At 39.6% G+C, this 18,992-nt stretch overlaps 1 protein-coding gene across 2 annotated transcripts in view; it reads right to left on the minus strand.

The window, feature by feature from the left end:
- Positions 1-1,747: 1,747 nt before the first annotated feature.
- Positions 1,748-18,992, minus strand: part of GNG2 (G protein subunit gamma 2) — a 114,243-nt gene continuing 96,998 nt past the window's right edge. For both annotated transcript variants that reach the window (XM_054716070.1, XM_028141769.2), the window contains one exon: positions 1,748-4,969. In XM_054716070.1, the coding sequence (XP_054572045.1) occupies positions 4,841-4,969 (129 nt within the window). In that variant the 3' untranslated portion in view covers positions 1,748-4,840. The remainder of the gene's footprint in view (positions 4,970-18,992) is intronic.

Raw genomic sequence — 18,992 nt, forward strand, 5'->3', positions numbered from 1 at the left:
AGGGAACTCTGGGTGTAATTCTGATCATCTAGCTCATGCTAGAGGAGCTCATGTTGCTTGGAGGGATTGGAGTCACCAGGCCCGATCTTTCTGTCACCTCAGCGGGAGATGCACGCCCTCCCCCAGGCTGCTTTCATGGACACAGAGAAACAGTAGGAGTTCTTACCGAGGAAAGGCCTGGGAGCCCGTGACCCCCTTCATTAAAAATAAACTCTGCCTGAGTCTCCTGGTTCTAAATAGAAGAAATGTAGATTTGGGGCAGAACCGAAGGGAAAGGGATTTCCCTTGGCAAATTATTTGCAATTTGTGGATTGGAGCTGACCCAGCTCCAATTCCCACGTCATTGTGAGCGCTAAAATGCGACCAGCTTATTAAAGAACCAGAGCTGGAGGCAATCCTCCCACGGGGCTCAACAGAACAGGAGCAGCGCTGAAACCCACCAGCTTCCTCCTCAGCATCTCACGTCCAGGCGCTGCCTACATTCTCCCCCGTGGTTACATGTTCCCTCCCAGGCGCCACTTCTTGCGCTGTGGGAGTTAGAGCAAGCACATTCAAATTGGCTGTGTCTTTCCTTGGGCATTATGAAAGGCTACCTAGTACATTTCACCCTTGAACAACACGGGTTTCAACTGCAAAGATCTACGTGGTTTTCCCCCCAATAAATATGTACAGTATTACAGTATTACATTTCTGTTCCTTATGATTTTCTTAATAACATTCCCCCCGCCCCCTCTGGCTTACTTTATTGTACGAATACAGTATATGATACATATAACATACATAATATGTGTTAGTTGACTGTTTATGTTATTGATAAGACTTCTAGTCAACAGTAGGCTATCAGTAAAGTTTTGGGGGAATGCAAAGTTATATGTAGATTTTTGACTGCATGGAGGGGGTAGTCAGCACCTCTAACCCCTGCATTGTTCAAGGGTCAATCATAAATAGCTAATGGAGAACAACACTTTCTGTTCTTTTTATATGTTTTTATTGATTTGAGAGAGAGAGGACGGAAGTGGAAGAGAGAGGGAGAGAGAAACATGGATGTGAGAGAGAAACATCCATTGGCTGCATCCCTACTGGGAATCGAGCCCACAACCCAGGCATGTGTCCTGACTGAGGAGTCAAACTGCATGGGATAATGCTCAACCAACTGAGCCACACTGGCCAGGGCTTTTTTTTTTTTTTTATTTTTTTTTTTATTAAGAAAAATCCCCCTGTGGCATACCTACAGCATGTTAGAGTATGAATGCAGCTCATCTGTCTTCATGGTCTAGCCCCGTGGTCGGCAAACTCATTAGTCAACACAGCCAAATACCAACAGTACCACGATTGAAATTTCTTTTGAGAGCCAAATTTTTTAAACTTAAACTTCTTCTAATGCCACTTCTTCAAAATAGACTCGCCCAGGCTGTGGTATTTTGTGGAAGAGCCACACTCAAGGGGCCAAAGAGCCGCATGTGGCTCGCGTGAGCCGCAGTTTGCCGACCACGGGTCTAGCCTATCAGAGCCCTGATGCATCCCCACCGCCTTCCTCTGCGCCCACGCCCTGTACCTGAGCTGTAGACACCAGGGAGGAAGGCTTGTAAAGAGCCTCGTGCGTGTTTTTTGTTCCTTAGGGCAGCTCTATTAACAAAACCCTAAAGAAAATAAATGAATTCCCGTTTCCACATTCACATTATGTGTCAAATTAACCGATGGGCGAGGTGGTCCACAGGCCTGTGCAATAAAATTGACTGCAAATGAATTGAGTCTGAAAATTCCATTTATTAAAACAAATAAATGGTCCATGTTGGATGAAAATGTACACATCACATTCAGGTTTCCCTGCTTTAACATTTCTGTATTTCCCTCTCTTTGAAAGACACACTCCATGGATCTTATGTAGGAAAAATGTGAACAATTTTTAGGCTGGGAAAACATTGATGTATATTCACAATGTAACAATTCACCATTGCCAGGAGCAGCTAGAAGCAAATATTTTTTTTTAAAAGAGAGTACAAATATTCCTTAAGACAGCATGCTGATTTCTCAAAATTCTATTTGTGAATGAGTGTATGAAGAAATGGTTTAAAATTTGTCCTTGGTAAGCACTCTCTTTCAAATATTATTATCAAATTAGCCTCAGATCAAAGTACTTATTTACAACCTCTGATTTAAATAAAATAATATTTGGTTTAAAATTAAAAGAAATGAAACTGGAGTTAATATTGAAAATGATGCAAAAATTTGTTTTATTAAATATGAGGTTTATTGTTACTGGTTAACTAATTCTATGGCAGATTTCATTACTATCCAATACATTATACACAGAAATTAGGACCTTTAATAATTAAACTAAGTTTCCCCTTCAGATAAAATTATGCTGGTGAAAATGATTGTTGAATTTCTAAAAGAATTAAAGCTCTTCAGAGGCATAAGTAATAAAAAAAAGCTTTCCCCCCTTAATAAGTAAAACTATCAATAAGCCAAAACTCATATGAAAACTCTGGTATTCCATACTGTGGGACATGCCATTATGAAAAAGCCAAAATACTTTCCTTAAACTTGGATGGGCTGTGTATTTGCTATCTTCTCTCTCCTTTTCAAACCAAGTTTGGAACTTCCTTTACTTTGAATTACCAGAGCTGTTTTGTTGTGCTTCCTAGAGTTTTCGTTCCATTTTCATTGCTCTAAAGATCTAGATTTACATGAAAATTTAAAAAGTCCTTCTGAGAAAAATAAATGGCATGGATTATGAAAATCATCAGGGTCTTATAAAGATGCCATCACCAACAAAGAGTGCTTATTCACACTTGTTTTTATGTGACTACATATTCAGTTCATATTTTGATTCATATTACAAATGGATATGGTTTTCGCTGATTCCACGGTATTACTCAGCTAATGGTACAACAATGTAGTTTAATACGTACTCCGCCAGGGTTTTTCTCCTCTAAATCTTCATCTGTGTCCTACTGACTATAACAAAATCCCAAAGTTTGAACAGAGCAGAAGTGCATTCATTCCTTTCACAAATATTTCAGTATTCTCTTTGCCCACCCCAGGTGTGAGCTTTAATTGGATGCATTTATTCTTTTACCAGCATGCCCATAAAAAGGGACTAAGGGAAATATTTGCCAAGTCTGTTTCAAAATCTGTCCTTGGTGTAGTTAAGTCTTTTTAATCTTCTCTTTTCCTTCCTCTCCATCCTTCTTTGTTTTTTAATGGGGGTAAGGAAAGAGAGGAGAATCCAGTTAATTTGGGAATGGTCTTTTGGGATTTTGAAGCAAACGAGGAGATGTAAGAGAGGCTCTCTTTAGCCTGGAGATGGCACAGAAAAAAATCGATAAAGGCTTCCAGGGCCTCCCATTACCGATGGAGGCTAGAGCTGCCATGAAAAGTCACGTTCAACGTCACCTCTTGGGACGAGAGGGCTCTAGCTGCAAGGAAATTGTAAATAAAGACTGAGAGACGCTAACAAACAAGATGGAGAACAAAAACAAAGAAAAGATTCTAGTGGAAAAAAAAAAAATAGGCGAGTGGCACCCAAAGACCATCTCAGTGGAAAAAGAAGCCAGACCCTCAACTGGTGGAGGTGGCTGTTGAGGCCACACCTGCCTCTCCTCCCAGGAGGGCAAACAGCAGGGATTCTGAGAATGGGTTTTCTCAGGTGTCATGGGCTCATTTCTCCTGATACTTGAAAAAAAGAGAGGGGCACGTTTTTCTTAAGAGCACAGAAGGAGTTCTTTTGATCTAGAATTTCTGAGATTCAGGGAAAGAAGGAATTTTCTCTTACTCTATGACAAACGCACCTCCCAACCACGATGGATTACCTCTCCTGCTTTGGGTTTTTATCTGGGATGCCTTGGATAAAGAGCATCCCAGAAAAAACCCAAATGCTTTGGATTCTGGAAATCATGTTGGAGAGGCGTTTACACCGGGAGGAGAACTAGGAGGTGTTTTGGGCATGGCTTAGGTGCGAAAGTGATCTCAGTTTTCAAGATATAGAGTTTTTTTTTTACTTCCCAGCTTCTTTTCTCGCTCATTCCTTTTCCAAACGTTAGAGAAAAACAACAAAACTTCTGAATGGATGTTAACACGGACATTTTCATGCAATATTACTCAAAAATTGTCACAAATATATGAAAGCACCAGTCACAACACATGATTTACTTTAACTTGCAGAATCAAAGCTATCATGTACAAATGTTAGGAATAGTGATAAGAGAACACAGACAACCGGCATTGTTTTTGTTATCACCATGAGGATAAACCACGGGGAATATCTCCCTATACACTCTTGGAGTTCAGTCTCACAGACAAGTCCAGCCTTTCCTTTGTCCTACTCTAATGGGGAGGGGTGAGAGGGAGGGTCAGGGAGAAAGATAAAAGGAAACGGAAGGCACACGGACTAGACATCAACGCCATTAAACCGAACCTCGGTTACACTGGACAACTCAGCTGATCAAAGGGTATCTAAAGGCAATATTCATTCCAAGAAGGTCATACATATCTTCGCTCAGTTCAGCTGTCTGTTTGATTTTTTTTTTTTTTTAAATATGAAGCAGAAATAGGACGTTTTGGGAGGGACAGCAGGAAAGAAATGACGCGGATTTTAAATTTACACAGTCCCCTCCTCCAGGCAGTTCTGCAGGTATCAGAGCTCTTAACTCAGGGTGTGGATTGGCTTTCATTGTCATAAAGGGGACCAGTTCTTTAAACATGCATAGCCTGGAGTTTCCGGGGTGGTTGTCCTCCCTCTATTTAAACGCTGTGGACTAGAAAGGTGCCCACTTTGCTAAAAACTCTACATCAGTGTCCCAGGAGCCCCGAGGCTCTTCAGGTTCCTCATGGAGACTTAAAGGATGGCACAGAAAAACTTCTTCTCCCTGAATGGGTTCTCTGAAGCCGGAACAGGAGTCAGGAGGGGGTCTTCCTTGGCATGAGCTTCACAGTAGGCCATCAAGTCTGCAGCTGCCTTGGATACCTGGAAAGGAAGACAACAAGCGAAACTTCAGAGGAGGCATTGATGCAGGTGCAGCCAGTCAAGGCCCAGGCTTTGGTGTCCAACTCCCCTCAAGAGTTCAGGTTCAAATCCTAACTCCACCACTCACTAGCTCAAGTGAAAGTGAAGCAAGATACTCAACCTCCAGAAGCCTCTGTCTCCCATCTGCTAAGAAGGGAGTTGATGATCTTGACCTCACAGGATTGTTGCAAGCAGGTCCAGGAGGAGGAGGAGGGGAATAAGGCATTTAGGGCACAACATTGAAGGAGACGTTTTTGGCTTAAATATCACTTAATAGGCATTAGGTTGCTTATAAAATATTTTTATTGTGCTTCTATTTTGTTCCAGACATTGACTTAAGTTTTCTCTTTTGATCTACAGAGTCAAGGTCATGCAAGTCTCAACTCTGCATTTGTACAGCCCTGAGAGTGAGTTATCCAATTTATTGGCATTTGATTTTTCATAGTATTCTCTTACGATTTTTTTTTTTTAATGTGGTATTTGTGTGGAGTCAGTTGTCTCTTCTTTCGTTTCTGATTTTACTCATTTGAGTCTTTCCTCTTATTTATTAGTCTGGCTAAAGGTTTGTCAATATTGTTTATCTTTTCAAAAGACCAGTTCTTAGTTTCATTGATCTTTTTTCTATTGTTTTTCTGGATTCCATTTCATTTATTTCTGCTCTAATCTTTGTTTTTTTTTTTTCCTTCCTTTTGCTAATTTTGTGCTTAATCTGTGTTTTTTCTTAATCCTCACTTGAGAATATGTCTTTATCAATTTTTTTAAGAGGGAGAGAGGGAGGGAGAGGAGGAGAGAGAGAGAGAGCGAGAGAGAGAGAGAGAGAAATGAACCCGCAACCTAGTTATGTTCCCTGACTGAGACTCGAACCTGCGACCTTTAGGTGTACAGGACGATGCTCCAACCAACTGAGCCACCCTGGCCAGGGCTATGTAAAGTTAGGTTATCTTAGATCTTTTTTTCCTTTTCTTAATGTAGGCGTTTATCACTGTAAACTTGCCTCTTAGAACTGTTTTTGCTGCATCCCATTAGTTTTGGTATGTTGTGTTTCCATTTTTTGGTTTGTTTCAAGATATTTTTTAATTTCCCTTTTTATTTCTTCTTGATGCATTGGCTGGTTGTTCAGGAGTGTCCTGTTTAATTTCCACATAGTTGTGAATTTTTCAGTTTTCCTTCTGTTATTGATTTCTAGTTTCATACCACTATGGTTGGAAATGATTGTTGGTATGATTTCAATCTTCTTACATTTGCTAAGACTTGTTTTGTCACCTATTATTGAACTTACCATGGAAAATGTTTCCTGGGCACTTGGAAGGATGTGTATTCTGCTGCTGTTGGATTAAATATTCTGTATACATTTGTTAGGTTCATTTGGTCTAATATGAAGGTTGAGTCCAACATTTGCTCTAATTTTCTGTCTGGAAGATCTATCCATAGTTAAAAGTGGAATATTGAAGTCCCACTATTATTGTATTGTTGTCTATTTCTCCCTTCAGATCTGTTAGTATTTGCTTAATATATTTAGGTGCTTCAATATTAGGTCCATACATATTTATGATTGTTATATCCTCTTGATGAATTGACCCCTTTATCATTATAGAATGACCCTCTTTGTCTCTTGTTATAGTTTTTGGATTAAAAAAATCACTTTTTAGCCAAGAGACACATGAAAACATGCTCAACATCACTAATTATCCGAGAGATGCAAATCAAAACAACAATGCGGTACCATCTCACACCTGTCAGAATGGCTATCATCAACAAATCAACAAACGACAAGTGTTGACGAGGATGCGGAGAAAAAGGAACCCTCGTGCACTGCTGGTGGGAATGCAGACTGTTGCAGCCACTGTGGAGAACAGTATGGAGTTTCCTCAAAAAACTGAAAATGGAACTCCCATTTGACCCAGTAATCCCACTCCTGGGAATATATCCGAAGAAACTAGAAACACCAATCAGAAAGGATATATGCACCCCTATGTTCATAGCAGCACAATTCACCATAGCTAAGATTTGGAAACAGCCTAGGTGCCCGTCAGCAGATGACTGGATCAGAAAACTGTGGTACATCTACACAATGGAATACTATGCTGCCATAAAAAATCACTTTTTAATAGGCATTAGGTTGCTTATAAAATATTTTTATTGTGCTTCTATTTTGTTCCAGACATTGACTTAAGTTTTCTCTTTTGATCTACACAATAATCTGAGGTAGAAACTGTTACCCTCCTTTTACAAATGAAAAATTGAGGCTCAGTACATTGCATGGGTTATTCAATGTCATATAGCAAAGTACACAGCAGAAAAAGAACTTGGACCCTTATGTTTTGCCATTAAGCCACAGCCATCCACATACAAACTACTCAACCGTAGGGCTAGTTCTAAAGGTTGATTAAAATTCTTTGTGCATCTTTGTGAAATGCTACTATGACAGAATGAAAGGAAACATGCTGTTCTTGTCTTAGCTCCTCTAAATGAAAGCAAAGAACAGACTTTCAGAATCTTGATTACTTTTTTTGTGTGCCTTTTACTGTCTGAGCCATAGCCATTATTACACCAAACAGGAGCTTAGCTGTAAGCAGCAGAAACTGGACAAAATTGAAGGAGATGCTCATGGTCAAGGTCATGCAAGTAATATCTAAAACTCACTTGTTCAGAAGAGACCCAGCACCATCATTACTTGTTTGCAATGCTCACACACAAATATGTGGCAGAAATTCTCAAAATCTTGTTATGAAACAGAAAGTGCCCTTCTGGGCAAGATTAATAGCTGAGAATTGCTCATTTCTTGTATTGGAACACTTGATTCTGAATGATTTCCTTCTCAAAATATATTATGTGTTTTATCTTGTTTTCTCAACTAGATTGCAATCTCCTGTGGGTGATAGTCCAATACAATGTCAGAATCCTAGCAGTAATTAGAGTAATTGCTAATATTTGTCTGCCCTTGCCATGTGTCAGAACTGTGATAACCACTTTACATACAGTATCTCATTTAATTCCTACAACAAGCTATTATTACCCTCAACTGTAATATGTGAAGTTGAGGTTTCATTAGGTAAGTGTTTGCCCTAGGTTTCACGCTCATGAGTGGCTGAGCCCTGGGTCTCAGTGTTCCTGACTTAATCTTCATGAACGCTCTTCCGTTCCAACCCATAGCGGTCATCTTTGCTCCTTACCCACAGTGATCCACAGCAATAATCTGCCTGTCAAATCTTGCTTTCTGACTATCCCTGTTAACATTTTCTACACAGCTTCTTTTACATTTTACATCCCTAAGCCTCATTTTCCCATGAAAATTTCCCCAATAACTCTAGGTAATCTCTCTCTTTTCTGTCCTGTTGAATCTTCTTCCAAAAATATCTCAAAATTGTCCCCTATTGTCTTCTCTATTACTACTACTCTAGTTCAAGCCTCCATTTTTTCTCCATGACTAGTGAAATAGCCTCTTAAAATTCCCAAGGGATCTGCTATAGACTGACTGTGTCTCCCCAAACTCATATGTTGAAATCCTACTCACCACTGTGATGGTATTTGGAGGTCGGGGTCTTTGGGAAGTGATTAGTTCATGAAAGCCGAGCTCCCATAAACAGGATTAGTGTCCTTCGAAAAGAGCTTCATTGCCCCTCCCCCCATGTAAGGTTATGGTGAGAACATAGCCTTCTATAACCAGGAAGTAGATCCTCATCAAACACCAAATCTGCTAACACCTTGATCTAGGACTTCCAGTTTCCAGAACTGTGAGAAATATATTTCTACTGGTTATAAGCCACATAGTCCGTGGTATTCTGTTGCAGCAGCTCAAACAGACTAACACAGGGTCCATGGGTAGAATTCAGGGGGTAGTCTATGAACTTCAATGATTAAAAAAATTACATTTTATTTTCAATAACCTCAATGGAAATTTAGCATTTCTTTCCATTATAGATATAGACAGCCTGCTACAGTAGCATTAGCAGTTTCTGTGACTCAGTCACCAACAGAAATTAGATATTTTCCCTCACAGTACAGTTATTACAAACATCTCAACCTTTCATTTATGTTCACCCACTTTATCATTACAGTACCAGATTAGATCTTATATAATCAGCTAATAGAAGAGTATAATATAACCATACCATACATATTTTTCTAAAAAATATTCTGATGAAGTATATTTCAATATAATTAGTTTCATTTGTAATTTGAAAACATTAATCTGAGAAGGGGACCATATTCTTCAACAGGTAGCCCAGCAGGTGTAGGGCACAAAAAATGTTTAAGAATTTTAACTGTGCCAGGAATAGTATTCTCCATAGGCAGCTAGAAAGACATTTAAAATATATAAATTGGCTCCTATCACTCCCTATTTAAAACTTTCAATAGCTTCCCATTGTACTTTGTAGAAAACTAAAGCATCATAACACAACCTGTGGGTCCTGCCTGCTTTGGGCCTGCCCACCGCTCCAATTCCATGTGTGGCATTCTTCCCTCCTCGCACAGGTCTCCTCTAATTTCACACAATCTCCAAGTTCTTTTCTGCCTCAGAGCTCCACACATACAATTCCCTGAAACATTCTTCTCCCCATCGCCTCAACAGGCTGGCTCTTTCTCTTCCTTCAGGGGGCAGCTGAAATATTGCCTCTTTGTAGAGTCTTTACTGAACACTTCACCCAAGAATGACTTTCCTCATTATTCTCTCTCAAAGCACCCCATTCTTTTCCTTCATAGAACATCACTTATCACAGTATATTATTATGGTCATGCTTGTTTGTTTTCTTTTTGATATGTGCCTTTCTCTTTAAGCATGATGCTCTATGAAGGCAGGAACTGTCTTTGCCTTATTCAACACTGTGTAATTGGTGCCTGGCATGTAGTCGACACTCAAATAATTGCTGAAGGAGTTCTCAAACGTAATCTTATTCAACAAATGTTTCATTCCAATAATATTTACTGAGTACCTAATATGCCAGACACAGTTCTGGGGGCTTGGAATTAGGGAATGAAATCCACTAAGATTCCTGTCTTTGTGGAACTTATGCAGTATTGCAGACTTCCAATTCTGATTCTGATAGAGTCACAGAGACCAATTAAACCTTTCTGCTTAAATGTAAAGATATGACAAAATATACGAACAAATGGTTTTTAAATGTTATATAAGAGGCAGCACAAGACAGTAATCCCTGAGAGAATGAACACAAGACAAGCCCTAGGATTGCCCTAGCTAACTGCCTGAAAGGGTTCCCAGGCCACAGCACAGGTAGGGAGTACCAAACAGAGTTCAGAAATGTCCCTGAGCTGAGTTGAAAGTAACAGGGAAGAAAGATCTGGTGTGTGTGGTGGTGATGGTGGTGGTAGTGGTGGGGGTAGGGATGGGGGTGGGTGGAGAGCACTCATGCTCTGGAGGCCTTCAGAGGATTCTTTTGAGTCTTTAGCTGGACGCTGATAAGCAAACATGTGGGAGAAAACTGCTGGAAGCTGTGCAAAGAATTCCAGAAAGGACCAAGTGAAACAATCCATGATGAGCACCCAAGGCCCACTTGGTTTTTGTGTCCATTGGTCAGAGTAGAAAAGCCTCACAACAAATGGGGGGATGAATAGAGTCCTCAGAAGGGTTTTGCTTCAGTAGTGGTGCCAAATGGGCAGAGGTTAAAGGCTGCTGAGGACTCACATATCAAAGTTTAAAAGTAAGCCTTGACTAGATCAAAATGTTTCCAAGTAATGTAACTGCACCCCAGAACAAAATTAAAATATTTAAAGGAACAGAATATTTAAAGGAATACAAAAAACTTCAGCTTGCCATAAGATAAAACTCACAATGTCTAGGAAAAAAAAAGACCTGGCATGAAATAAGTAGAAAAAAAAAATCTCTCCCATAATGAGGAGAAAAATTAATACAAAGAAAAAACCCTGACATTGTAGTTAAAGATAATGTTAAAATAGTAATTGTAAATGTTGTCCATGATATAAAAAGACAGAGGAAAGAAAACATGGTAAAAAGAGACATGGAAGATATTAAAAAGACACAAATCAAATCTCTGGAGATGAAAAGTACACTATATGAAATTAGCAATAGATTAGATACTGAAGAAGAAAAGATTAGTAAACTTGAAGGCAACAAAAGGAACTCTCCAAAATGAAGCAGAGCAAAAACAGACTGAAAAGAAATAAACAGCACACACTGAGCAAGAAGACAACTTCAAGTGACCCAAAAATACGTATAGTTGAAAATCTCTGAAGGAGAGAAGAGAAATGGTGGGTAGAGAAGAGGAAAGAAATATTTGAAGACATAATGGTGGAAAATTTTCCAAATTTCAAATTTGATGAAAATTGCAAACCCATAGTCTCAAGTAATCAACAACCCCTAAATGAAGAACCATGAATCAAACTACTCCAAAGCACAGCATAATCAAATTGCTTACACAGTACTTGAGTGGGAAAATAAAGAGAACAGAAAATAAGACATGATAAATTGCTATAGATAATGCTAGAAAGTACTAAGTTTTATAAGAAAATGAAAAGTGAAGTAGGGTAAAAGGGATTGAGAGTGTATTTGGGGATGATGGTGAGGAACAGGTTACTTAATTGAGAAGGTAATCAATTGAGAAGGTAATCAATCTTTAGGTAAAAACATACAGAATGAAAGTTATAGTAAGAAATGGGGAGCCGCTGGCATATTGTACAGGAGCACTCTGAATGCTGTGTTGAGAACAGGACTCTATGGAAGTCAAGGGTAGAAGTGGAGACGACTCTGGATGTTATTGCTGATCCAAGTGAGAGGTTGGTGACGGTGGCTCAGAATACAGTAATAGCAGCAGAGGTGGTAAGAAGTTGTATAATTCTGAATTAACAGCATTTCAATGTAGAATCACCAGGATTTTTTTTTTTGATGGATTAGAGGTACAGTGTAAATCTAAAAGAAAAATGAAGAATAACTTTAAGTGTTCAGCCTGAGCAAATGAAAAGATGAAGTTGGCATCATTTCCATTGGTTAAGGCTGCAGGGAGAGGTTTTTGTAGGGAAGATCAAGAGTCAGTTTTGGATAGGTTGACATGGAAACATCTATCAATCAGTGAGATATACAATTTACAGTTTGTGAGAGAGCAAGACTAGAGCTATAAATTTTGGAGTGGAGGCCATATAGAAGGTACATAAAGCCTTGGGAATGACCAAGACCATTAAGAGAGTAAATTTAGATAAAAAAGAGAAGGACAAGGACCAAGCCCTGGAACACTTCAACAGAAGAAGCTGAGGAGCCTAAGAGGAATCAGCAAATGAAATTTAGAAGGAGTAGCCTGTGAGAGTAGAGAGTACTGAGAGCCATGTGAAGAAAGTGCTTCAAGGAATAAAGAGACGTTGACCATATCAAATGCTGCCAAAAGGTCAAGTGAGATAAAAACTGAGAATTGACCATTAGATTTAGAAATCTGGAGTCATTGGCGATATTGATGAGAGAAGCTTCAGTACAATGATGGGAGGAAAGGCCTCACTGAAATGGGGTAGGAGCAAAGGGGGCTTCCTCCTCCTTCTTCCTCAACAACTCAATGCAATCTGAAAGACATTGGGTGGACCAAGCAAGGTGGGTTTGCACACTAGGGCAGGGGCCAGGGTGGATGTCAGAGCTCCAGCAGGGCGAGGAGAGCACATGTGCAGGGGGACATCTGGGGAGGAGCATAGGAGCCTGAGTGGGACTAGAGGTTGTGGAGCGGGAGCATGGTTCCCTGCAGGGGAGTTTCAAATACGGAGAGCAGAAAGCTGGGATTAGTCCTGTGATGTAGGACAGGACCTGGTGTTAGTGTGAAGACAAGGTTACATATACACATATATAGAGTAAAATAAATAAATATAGATGCAAAAATGTGTGTGTGTGTGTGTGTGTGTGTGTGTGTGTTGTGTGTGTGTGTGTGTGTTCTCCAGCTCTGTCCACTCAGGTGAAGTAGGAGCAACAACACTTCAGCAATGAGCACACCTGACATCCACAACATGATTTCTAAAGGCCATTCTCAAAGGACCTTGTGCTCTTTGGAGAAACGGATGACTCCAGGGCTGGGGCAGGGAAATAACAAGAGGATCCTAGGACATCCTTTTGTGCCAAAAATTAAGAAAGCACTCCAAGAATGATGGGGGCATGTCAAAAGGACACAGAAGCCAGCTTTCAACATCAAAATAAATGGTGGTAGTGGGTTATAGACCATTGAATAAAAGAGGAAACCATGGATCCCTATCAATATAATGAAATACAATTTTAAAAATTAGAATGTTTGATGAGGAATGGGATAATAATAGTCTCAAATTCCCTCTCCCAAACTCCAAATATTCATTAATATAAATTGAAAAGAATAACTTTACATGAAGAGACCTGGAAAACACCACCTTAATCAAATAATCAAAGTTAACATTACTAATAAGTGGCAATTTGAAATCATACTCCACTTACAGAATTTAATGAGATGAATATCCCATCAATTCTAATATATGAATGCCACAGTTTTGTTACCTACATTTAATCATAAATAAATATAAGACAAACCCAAATTGAGTTACAATACACAAAATAAATGGCCTGTAATCTTCAAAAGGTCAAGGTCACGAAACTCAAGGACATCTAACAACTAGATGCAACACATGACTCTGAACTGGGTCCTTTTGCTAAAAGGGACATTACTGGGGTGATGTGCAATACTTACATGGGGTCTGAATTTTAGAAGGTAGTAATGTATCAATGTTAATTTCCTAATTCTGATTTGATTATTGTGCTTTGATTATAGAAGAACATTCTTACTTGTAGAAAATACACACTAAAGTATTTAGAGGGATAGGGCATCTGTTGACAACTTATTCTCAAATGGTTCAGGGGGAAAATTCTTTCCACTGTATTTGAAACTCTCCTGTAACTTTGATATTATTTCCTGAGTATAAATAAATTTTCAAAAGAAAGGGAAAGGAGAATTTAGAGACAGCGAATACAGACAACTTTTCCAGGAAGTCACGCTCTACAGCAGAGCAAACAAATGAGGCAGTTGCTGGGAGAGAAAGTGGGCGATTCCAGAGGAAAAATGTACGTTTTATTTAAGAGGGAGAATGAACATCATGTTTGTATGCTGTTGGGAATGATGAAATAGCCAAAATTATTCAGGATGGGCAGGTGGTAGGGGTGAACTGTTGGAGCATGTCCTTGATTAAGGAGATGAAATTCACGGGCAAGTGAAGGAATTTACTTCTGCCAACAGCAAGGATCTCCCCAGATTGGCAACTGCTAAAACCCTGCTATCTAGCAGCCTCACCAAACCAGATTGGGGCTAAGAACCAGGAGGAAGTGAAGGGGGACTCTTAGATAGTCCCAATAAAGGCCGCCAGACTGTGTTGTTAGGCTCTAAAAAAAAAAAAAAAAAAGAATAAAGAAGAAAGAAAGAAACAAAAGGAACCTACTCCAGGCAGACACCCTGACAGCTCTGAGGAGAAGCAGTTGTCTGTACGCATAAGAATCAGACCCAAGAACATAACCGGTATGCTAGGATATAGCTCTGTCTTCATTACATCCTAAAATGGAGACAGGTTCTTTCCTTCTTTTAAGGTGCCTCAAATGATGTTAATTCCACCCCAGTCTATCTTTTGAGACACATCTTCAAATTGCTGTTGCAAAATGCTTGCAAGCCATCAGGCAAAGAAGTCAGCACTGACAGGCTGCCACTGCCTGTGCATGGGGGGAGCTGTTGGCATTAAGGGTATCGTCATTCAATAGCTCTTTCCTGAGTTGCTGGCAGTAATGGAGCCATGCAGGCTGACAACTTTAATTTGTTGTTTAAAAGAAGCTCAAAGATTTCACTGAGATGGAGGCTTGAAAATGGGACGACGTGACACTGAACACTGAACGCTGTCACAGGCCTGACAATACAGGTTAAGGCAAAAGAAACCGCAGAACCTCTGGGAAGAGATGACAGACTTTTCAAAGCAGGAGAAATGAGTGGTCTGACTCCAAGGTGATATTAAATTAATGGTACATTTCAATCGGATATTTTAAAAGAGGAAATAGAATTAATTTTTGAAACAACAGTCATCAAGAAAAAGTACCTTATATTTAATTTACTCTATTTAATAAAAGAAGAAAGACATTCAAAATTACCCTCCAAAATAGTTTTTTTTTTTTTTTAAGAAGGGAGAAACCATCTGGGCTGAACACTAAGCTATTCAGAAAAATTTATTTCCCAGAGCTTTCAAATTATCAAAGCTTTACAGTACTATTTCTCTAGCTCCAGGCACAATGCATAACTAAGCACGTACTTGGTGCTTAACAAGTACCTATTAAAAATTTAAAAATTACATAAACTCTCATAAAAATTGAGCTTTGTGTTCAATTATTAATGCATACTTGATTGCATTTCTAAATTTTTGCCTCATTTTCAGCAAATCAAATGAATTAGAACTGGCCAGCTTTGAACACAGCCCTTTCCTCTGTAAGTCTTTGATAAACTATGCCAATTTTATTATCCCTGAAAATACTCTCCATTGGCCTAGAAGGAGGCTTCCATCTCATTCTGTCTAACAAACTGAATGCAAGCATGTTGAGGAAAGAAATGTTAAAACTTTCAATTCAGTACTGGAAAAATACTTAAAAAGTCCCAAACCTGGGATGTACCAGGTATGTTCCCTCTCTAGTACCAAGTATGATGACTAACTGGTCCATTTCTCAGTACAGCTTTCTGTGAAGTTCAATTCCAATCTGTCATGAGCCAATCACCAGAAAGATGATTTAATCATTAGAAATGTTCATATTTGGTTAAATAAGTTACACATATTTGCCAGCTAGGAAAATCAGTCTGTTCGTTTTATGTTGAACTGTTTTAAAAAGAAGACATACTATTAAATACTGGCTGCTTATAATCATACGCATGACATGATACACTTTATTTATCTGTAAAATGGTCAATTCTGCCCTTCCTTTTTATAGTTCATTACATTTTCTCCTATTACCACAGTTTTATTTGGCAATTACCTTAATTTTCAGAATTTCTAAACCATAGATATAATTGGAAATGTCACGTAGAATACAGTTCCTAGTGTTTTGTCATACGACACTCTTAGTACATGAAGTTAACACTATCCACTGAGAAAGTGTTTCCTGAATGCCTGGAGACCTCAGCACCATAAAGGCAGCAAAGAAATAAATAACATGGTCGTTGGCTTTGAGGTTTATATGGTTTAGTTGGAAAAATTTATCTGATGAGGGTAAAATTAATTAGAAAATTGACTAGTAAGTATGGTCAGAATAGAGATAAAGATTCCCGGACAAGCGAGGATTTGAGTGGACCCCTAATAGAGCCAGTTAGGTCTATTGGGATCATTTGGGAGAAATGAGGAATCAATTTGACATTTTTATGTGGGGTCAATTTATGGGGCATCCAGTTAGTAAAGAAGCAATCACTTCACCCCCTTTCCTGGCCTGCGCTTTTTTTTCTCTCTCACATCTACATTATCTTTCACGATATAACATTTTTTCCAGTTTACAATGATTCTCTCCCCTCCTTAAATATCCATCCCCTGCCCATCCAGATGGATGAGTTAATTCCTAGGAGCCATGTTTGTGCAATGTGGTTCAACTTTAAGGTCCGTTGACTGTAGCTGCAGATGGCTCATTCTTGCTAGAACGGAGATGCCACTCCAAGAATATGGAATTGAGACTAAAAGGGGTTGAATCCATCTATCTCTTTCCTCATGGAGCTGGAACTGTGACATGGGATCCTGGGAGCCAGGGGAAGTCATCTTGCGTCTGCCACATGGAATAGCCGCTGAGAAATCTATGCTTCCTCAGAAACGGAAGAGGCAGACACACAGAGAGAAGCGGAGACATGTCGCCGAGCACCCACAGTTCCCGATGGCCTTTCAATACTCACGTCCACTGCTGACCCAGCTACATGTCTGCTCTTGGATCCTGAGATACTCTGTCTTTTACAATCAATCCCTTCTTTTTGCTTAAGCTAGCTTGGGTTAGGTTCCTATTATTAGAAACCCAAAGACTCCTAATATAGTGACGAATAAATAGATGCACTAAGTCCTGCTGTCCTTTACATTTATGCTTGCTCTCAGCTCGTTCTCTCAGGACAGGGTTTCTTTCACTTGCCTTAGGGTGAGTATACTGCTGTTTCACATATCTGTGTGGCACGGTCTCCACAACACCCTCTCTGCCTTTTCCCCCACAACCCTGTCCAGCTTCCTTTGATTTTACTTTTTTGTTCCTGAATGAAATGCTAACAAAGAAACACAGAAAGGCTGGGAGTATAATTATATATGCCTGCAGCTTATGAATAGATAATGGGTTCCTTAGCCCATATCTCCCAGGATCTGTGATGTAAAGAGATAGGAAACAAGAAGGTTTAAAAATGAATATGCTATTCAGATCCTTTTATGGTAGGGCTACTCTATGCAGCCACGTGAGAGATAAGGCCACTCCCTGCTTAAGGGACCCTCAGCAGCTCCAGGGCCAGCTGTGCCCCTTACCCCCTGCTCCTTGTGGCCTCAGCCACAGTAGGCTCCGACTGATGTATGTAAAGCCCCTGCTGCCAGAAATGATGACTCGAACAGGGCACTCTCGGACTAGAAAATCACAACCTGGGCTCTTCAGAGAGAAGCCCCTTCCTGCTGACAGTATCTGCACTGAAAGCAGGTGTTGAAGCCTGAATGCTCAGAAGCCCTGAAGGGACCCCTAAAGGCAGATAAGCAAGCCCTAAACCAGCTAGCTGACAACTGTCAACACAGCCACAGTTTGATCCAACAGCTAAACTAAAAATAACCTGACACTTCACCACAGCATGCCGGCCTGGCTCTGATGTGCAGAGCAAATGCTGAGATACAGGCTGCTGCAGCATTTCCAGCAATTTAATAATGACGTCACGAGGGATTCGTAGATTTGAATGAGAAGATCACCCAGGAAGGCCGCTCCTCGGCGCTCAGTTGATTAGGCTGATGCTTTGTCTCTCTTTTAACAGTGATTGATTTGGTCCCTTTAGAGTAGCATACAGAGGGAACCAGATTACTTTGTGTGACCCTTCACTAGACAAGGAGATCCTTGAGGGCAAGCATCATGTCTTCATCTGTATCCATCTCTGTATCTCTAGTACCTAACAAGGCCTGGCAATTTAGAAAGCTCTTAGTAAGACATTTATTAGATAAATGAATAAATGAACAACTGAAGAAACGCAAAAGTACAACTTTGGGAGGAGGGTTTTAGGAAGCTTCTTGAAGGATGTGATGATTGGTCTGAGTCTTCAAGGAACTATAAATTCACTGGAGTTAGTAAAACAGAAAGGTAGAGAGGAGGAGATTGAGTGTTCCAGGCATTTGAAATTCCCACCAAGGGAATAAAGTGGTTCAGTATAACATATGGGCAAAAGGAAGGGGGTGAAGCTGAAAGATGGGTAGGGTCCAGAAGAACCTTGCATACTCTGCCAAAGAATTTGAATTTTATAATGTGATACATCACATAAACAAAGTGAAGGATAAAAATGATTAGATCACACCAATAGATGCATAAAAAACATCTGACATAACCCAACATCTACTGATAAAAACTCTCAGCAAAGTGAGGATGGGGGAACATACCTCAACATGACAAAGACCATACTGGTATATGACAAACCCACAGCTAAGGTCATACTAAATAGTGAAAAGCTAAAAGCTTTTTCTTTAAGATCAGGAATAAGACAAGAATGCCTACTTTTATTACTTTTATTCAACATAGGAATGGAAGTGATGACCACAGCAATCAGACAAGAAAAAGAAATAAAAAGCATCCATATTGGAAAGGAAGAAATAAAACTGTCATTATCTGCAGATGACATAATATTATATATAGAGAGAACCCTAAAGATTCCACCCCAAAACTACTAGAACTAATAACTGAATTCAGTAAAGTAGCAAGATGTAAAGTTAATATTCAGAAATTGATTGTATTTTACACACTAATAAAAACCAATCAGAAAGAAAAATTAAGAAAACAATCCCATTTACAATTGCA

Source organism: Eptesicus fuscus, chromosome 5 (assembly GCF_027574615.1).
Source record: "Eptesicus fuscus isolate TK198812 chromosome 5, DD_ASM_mEF_20220401, whole genome shotgun sequence".
NCBI lineage: Eukaryota > Metazoa > Chordata > Mammalia > Chiroptera > Vespertilionidae > Eptesicus > Eptesicus fuscus.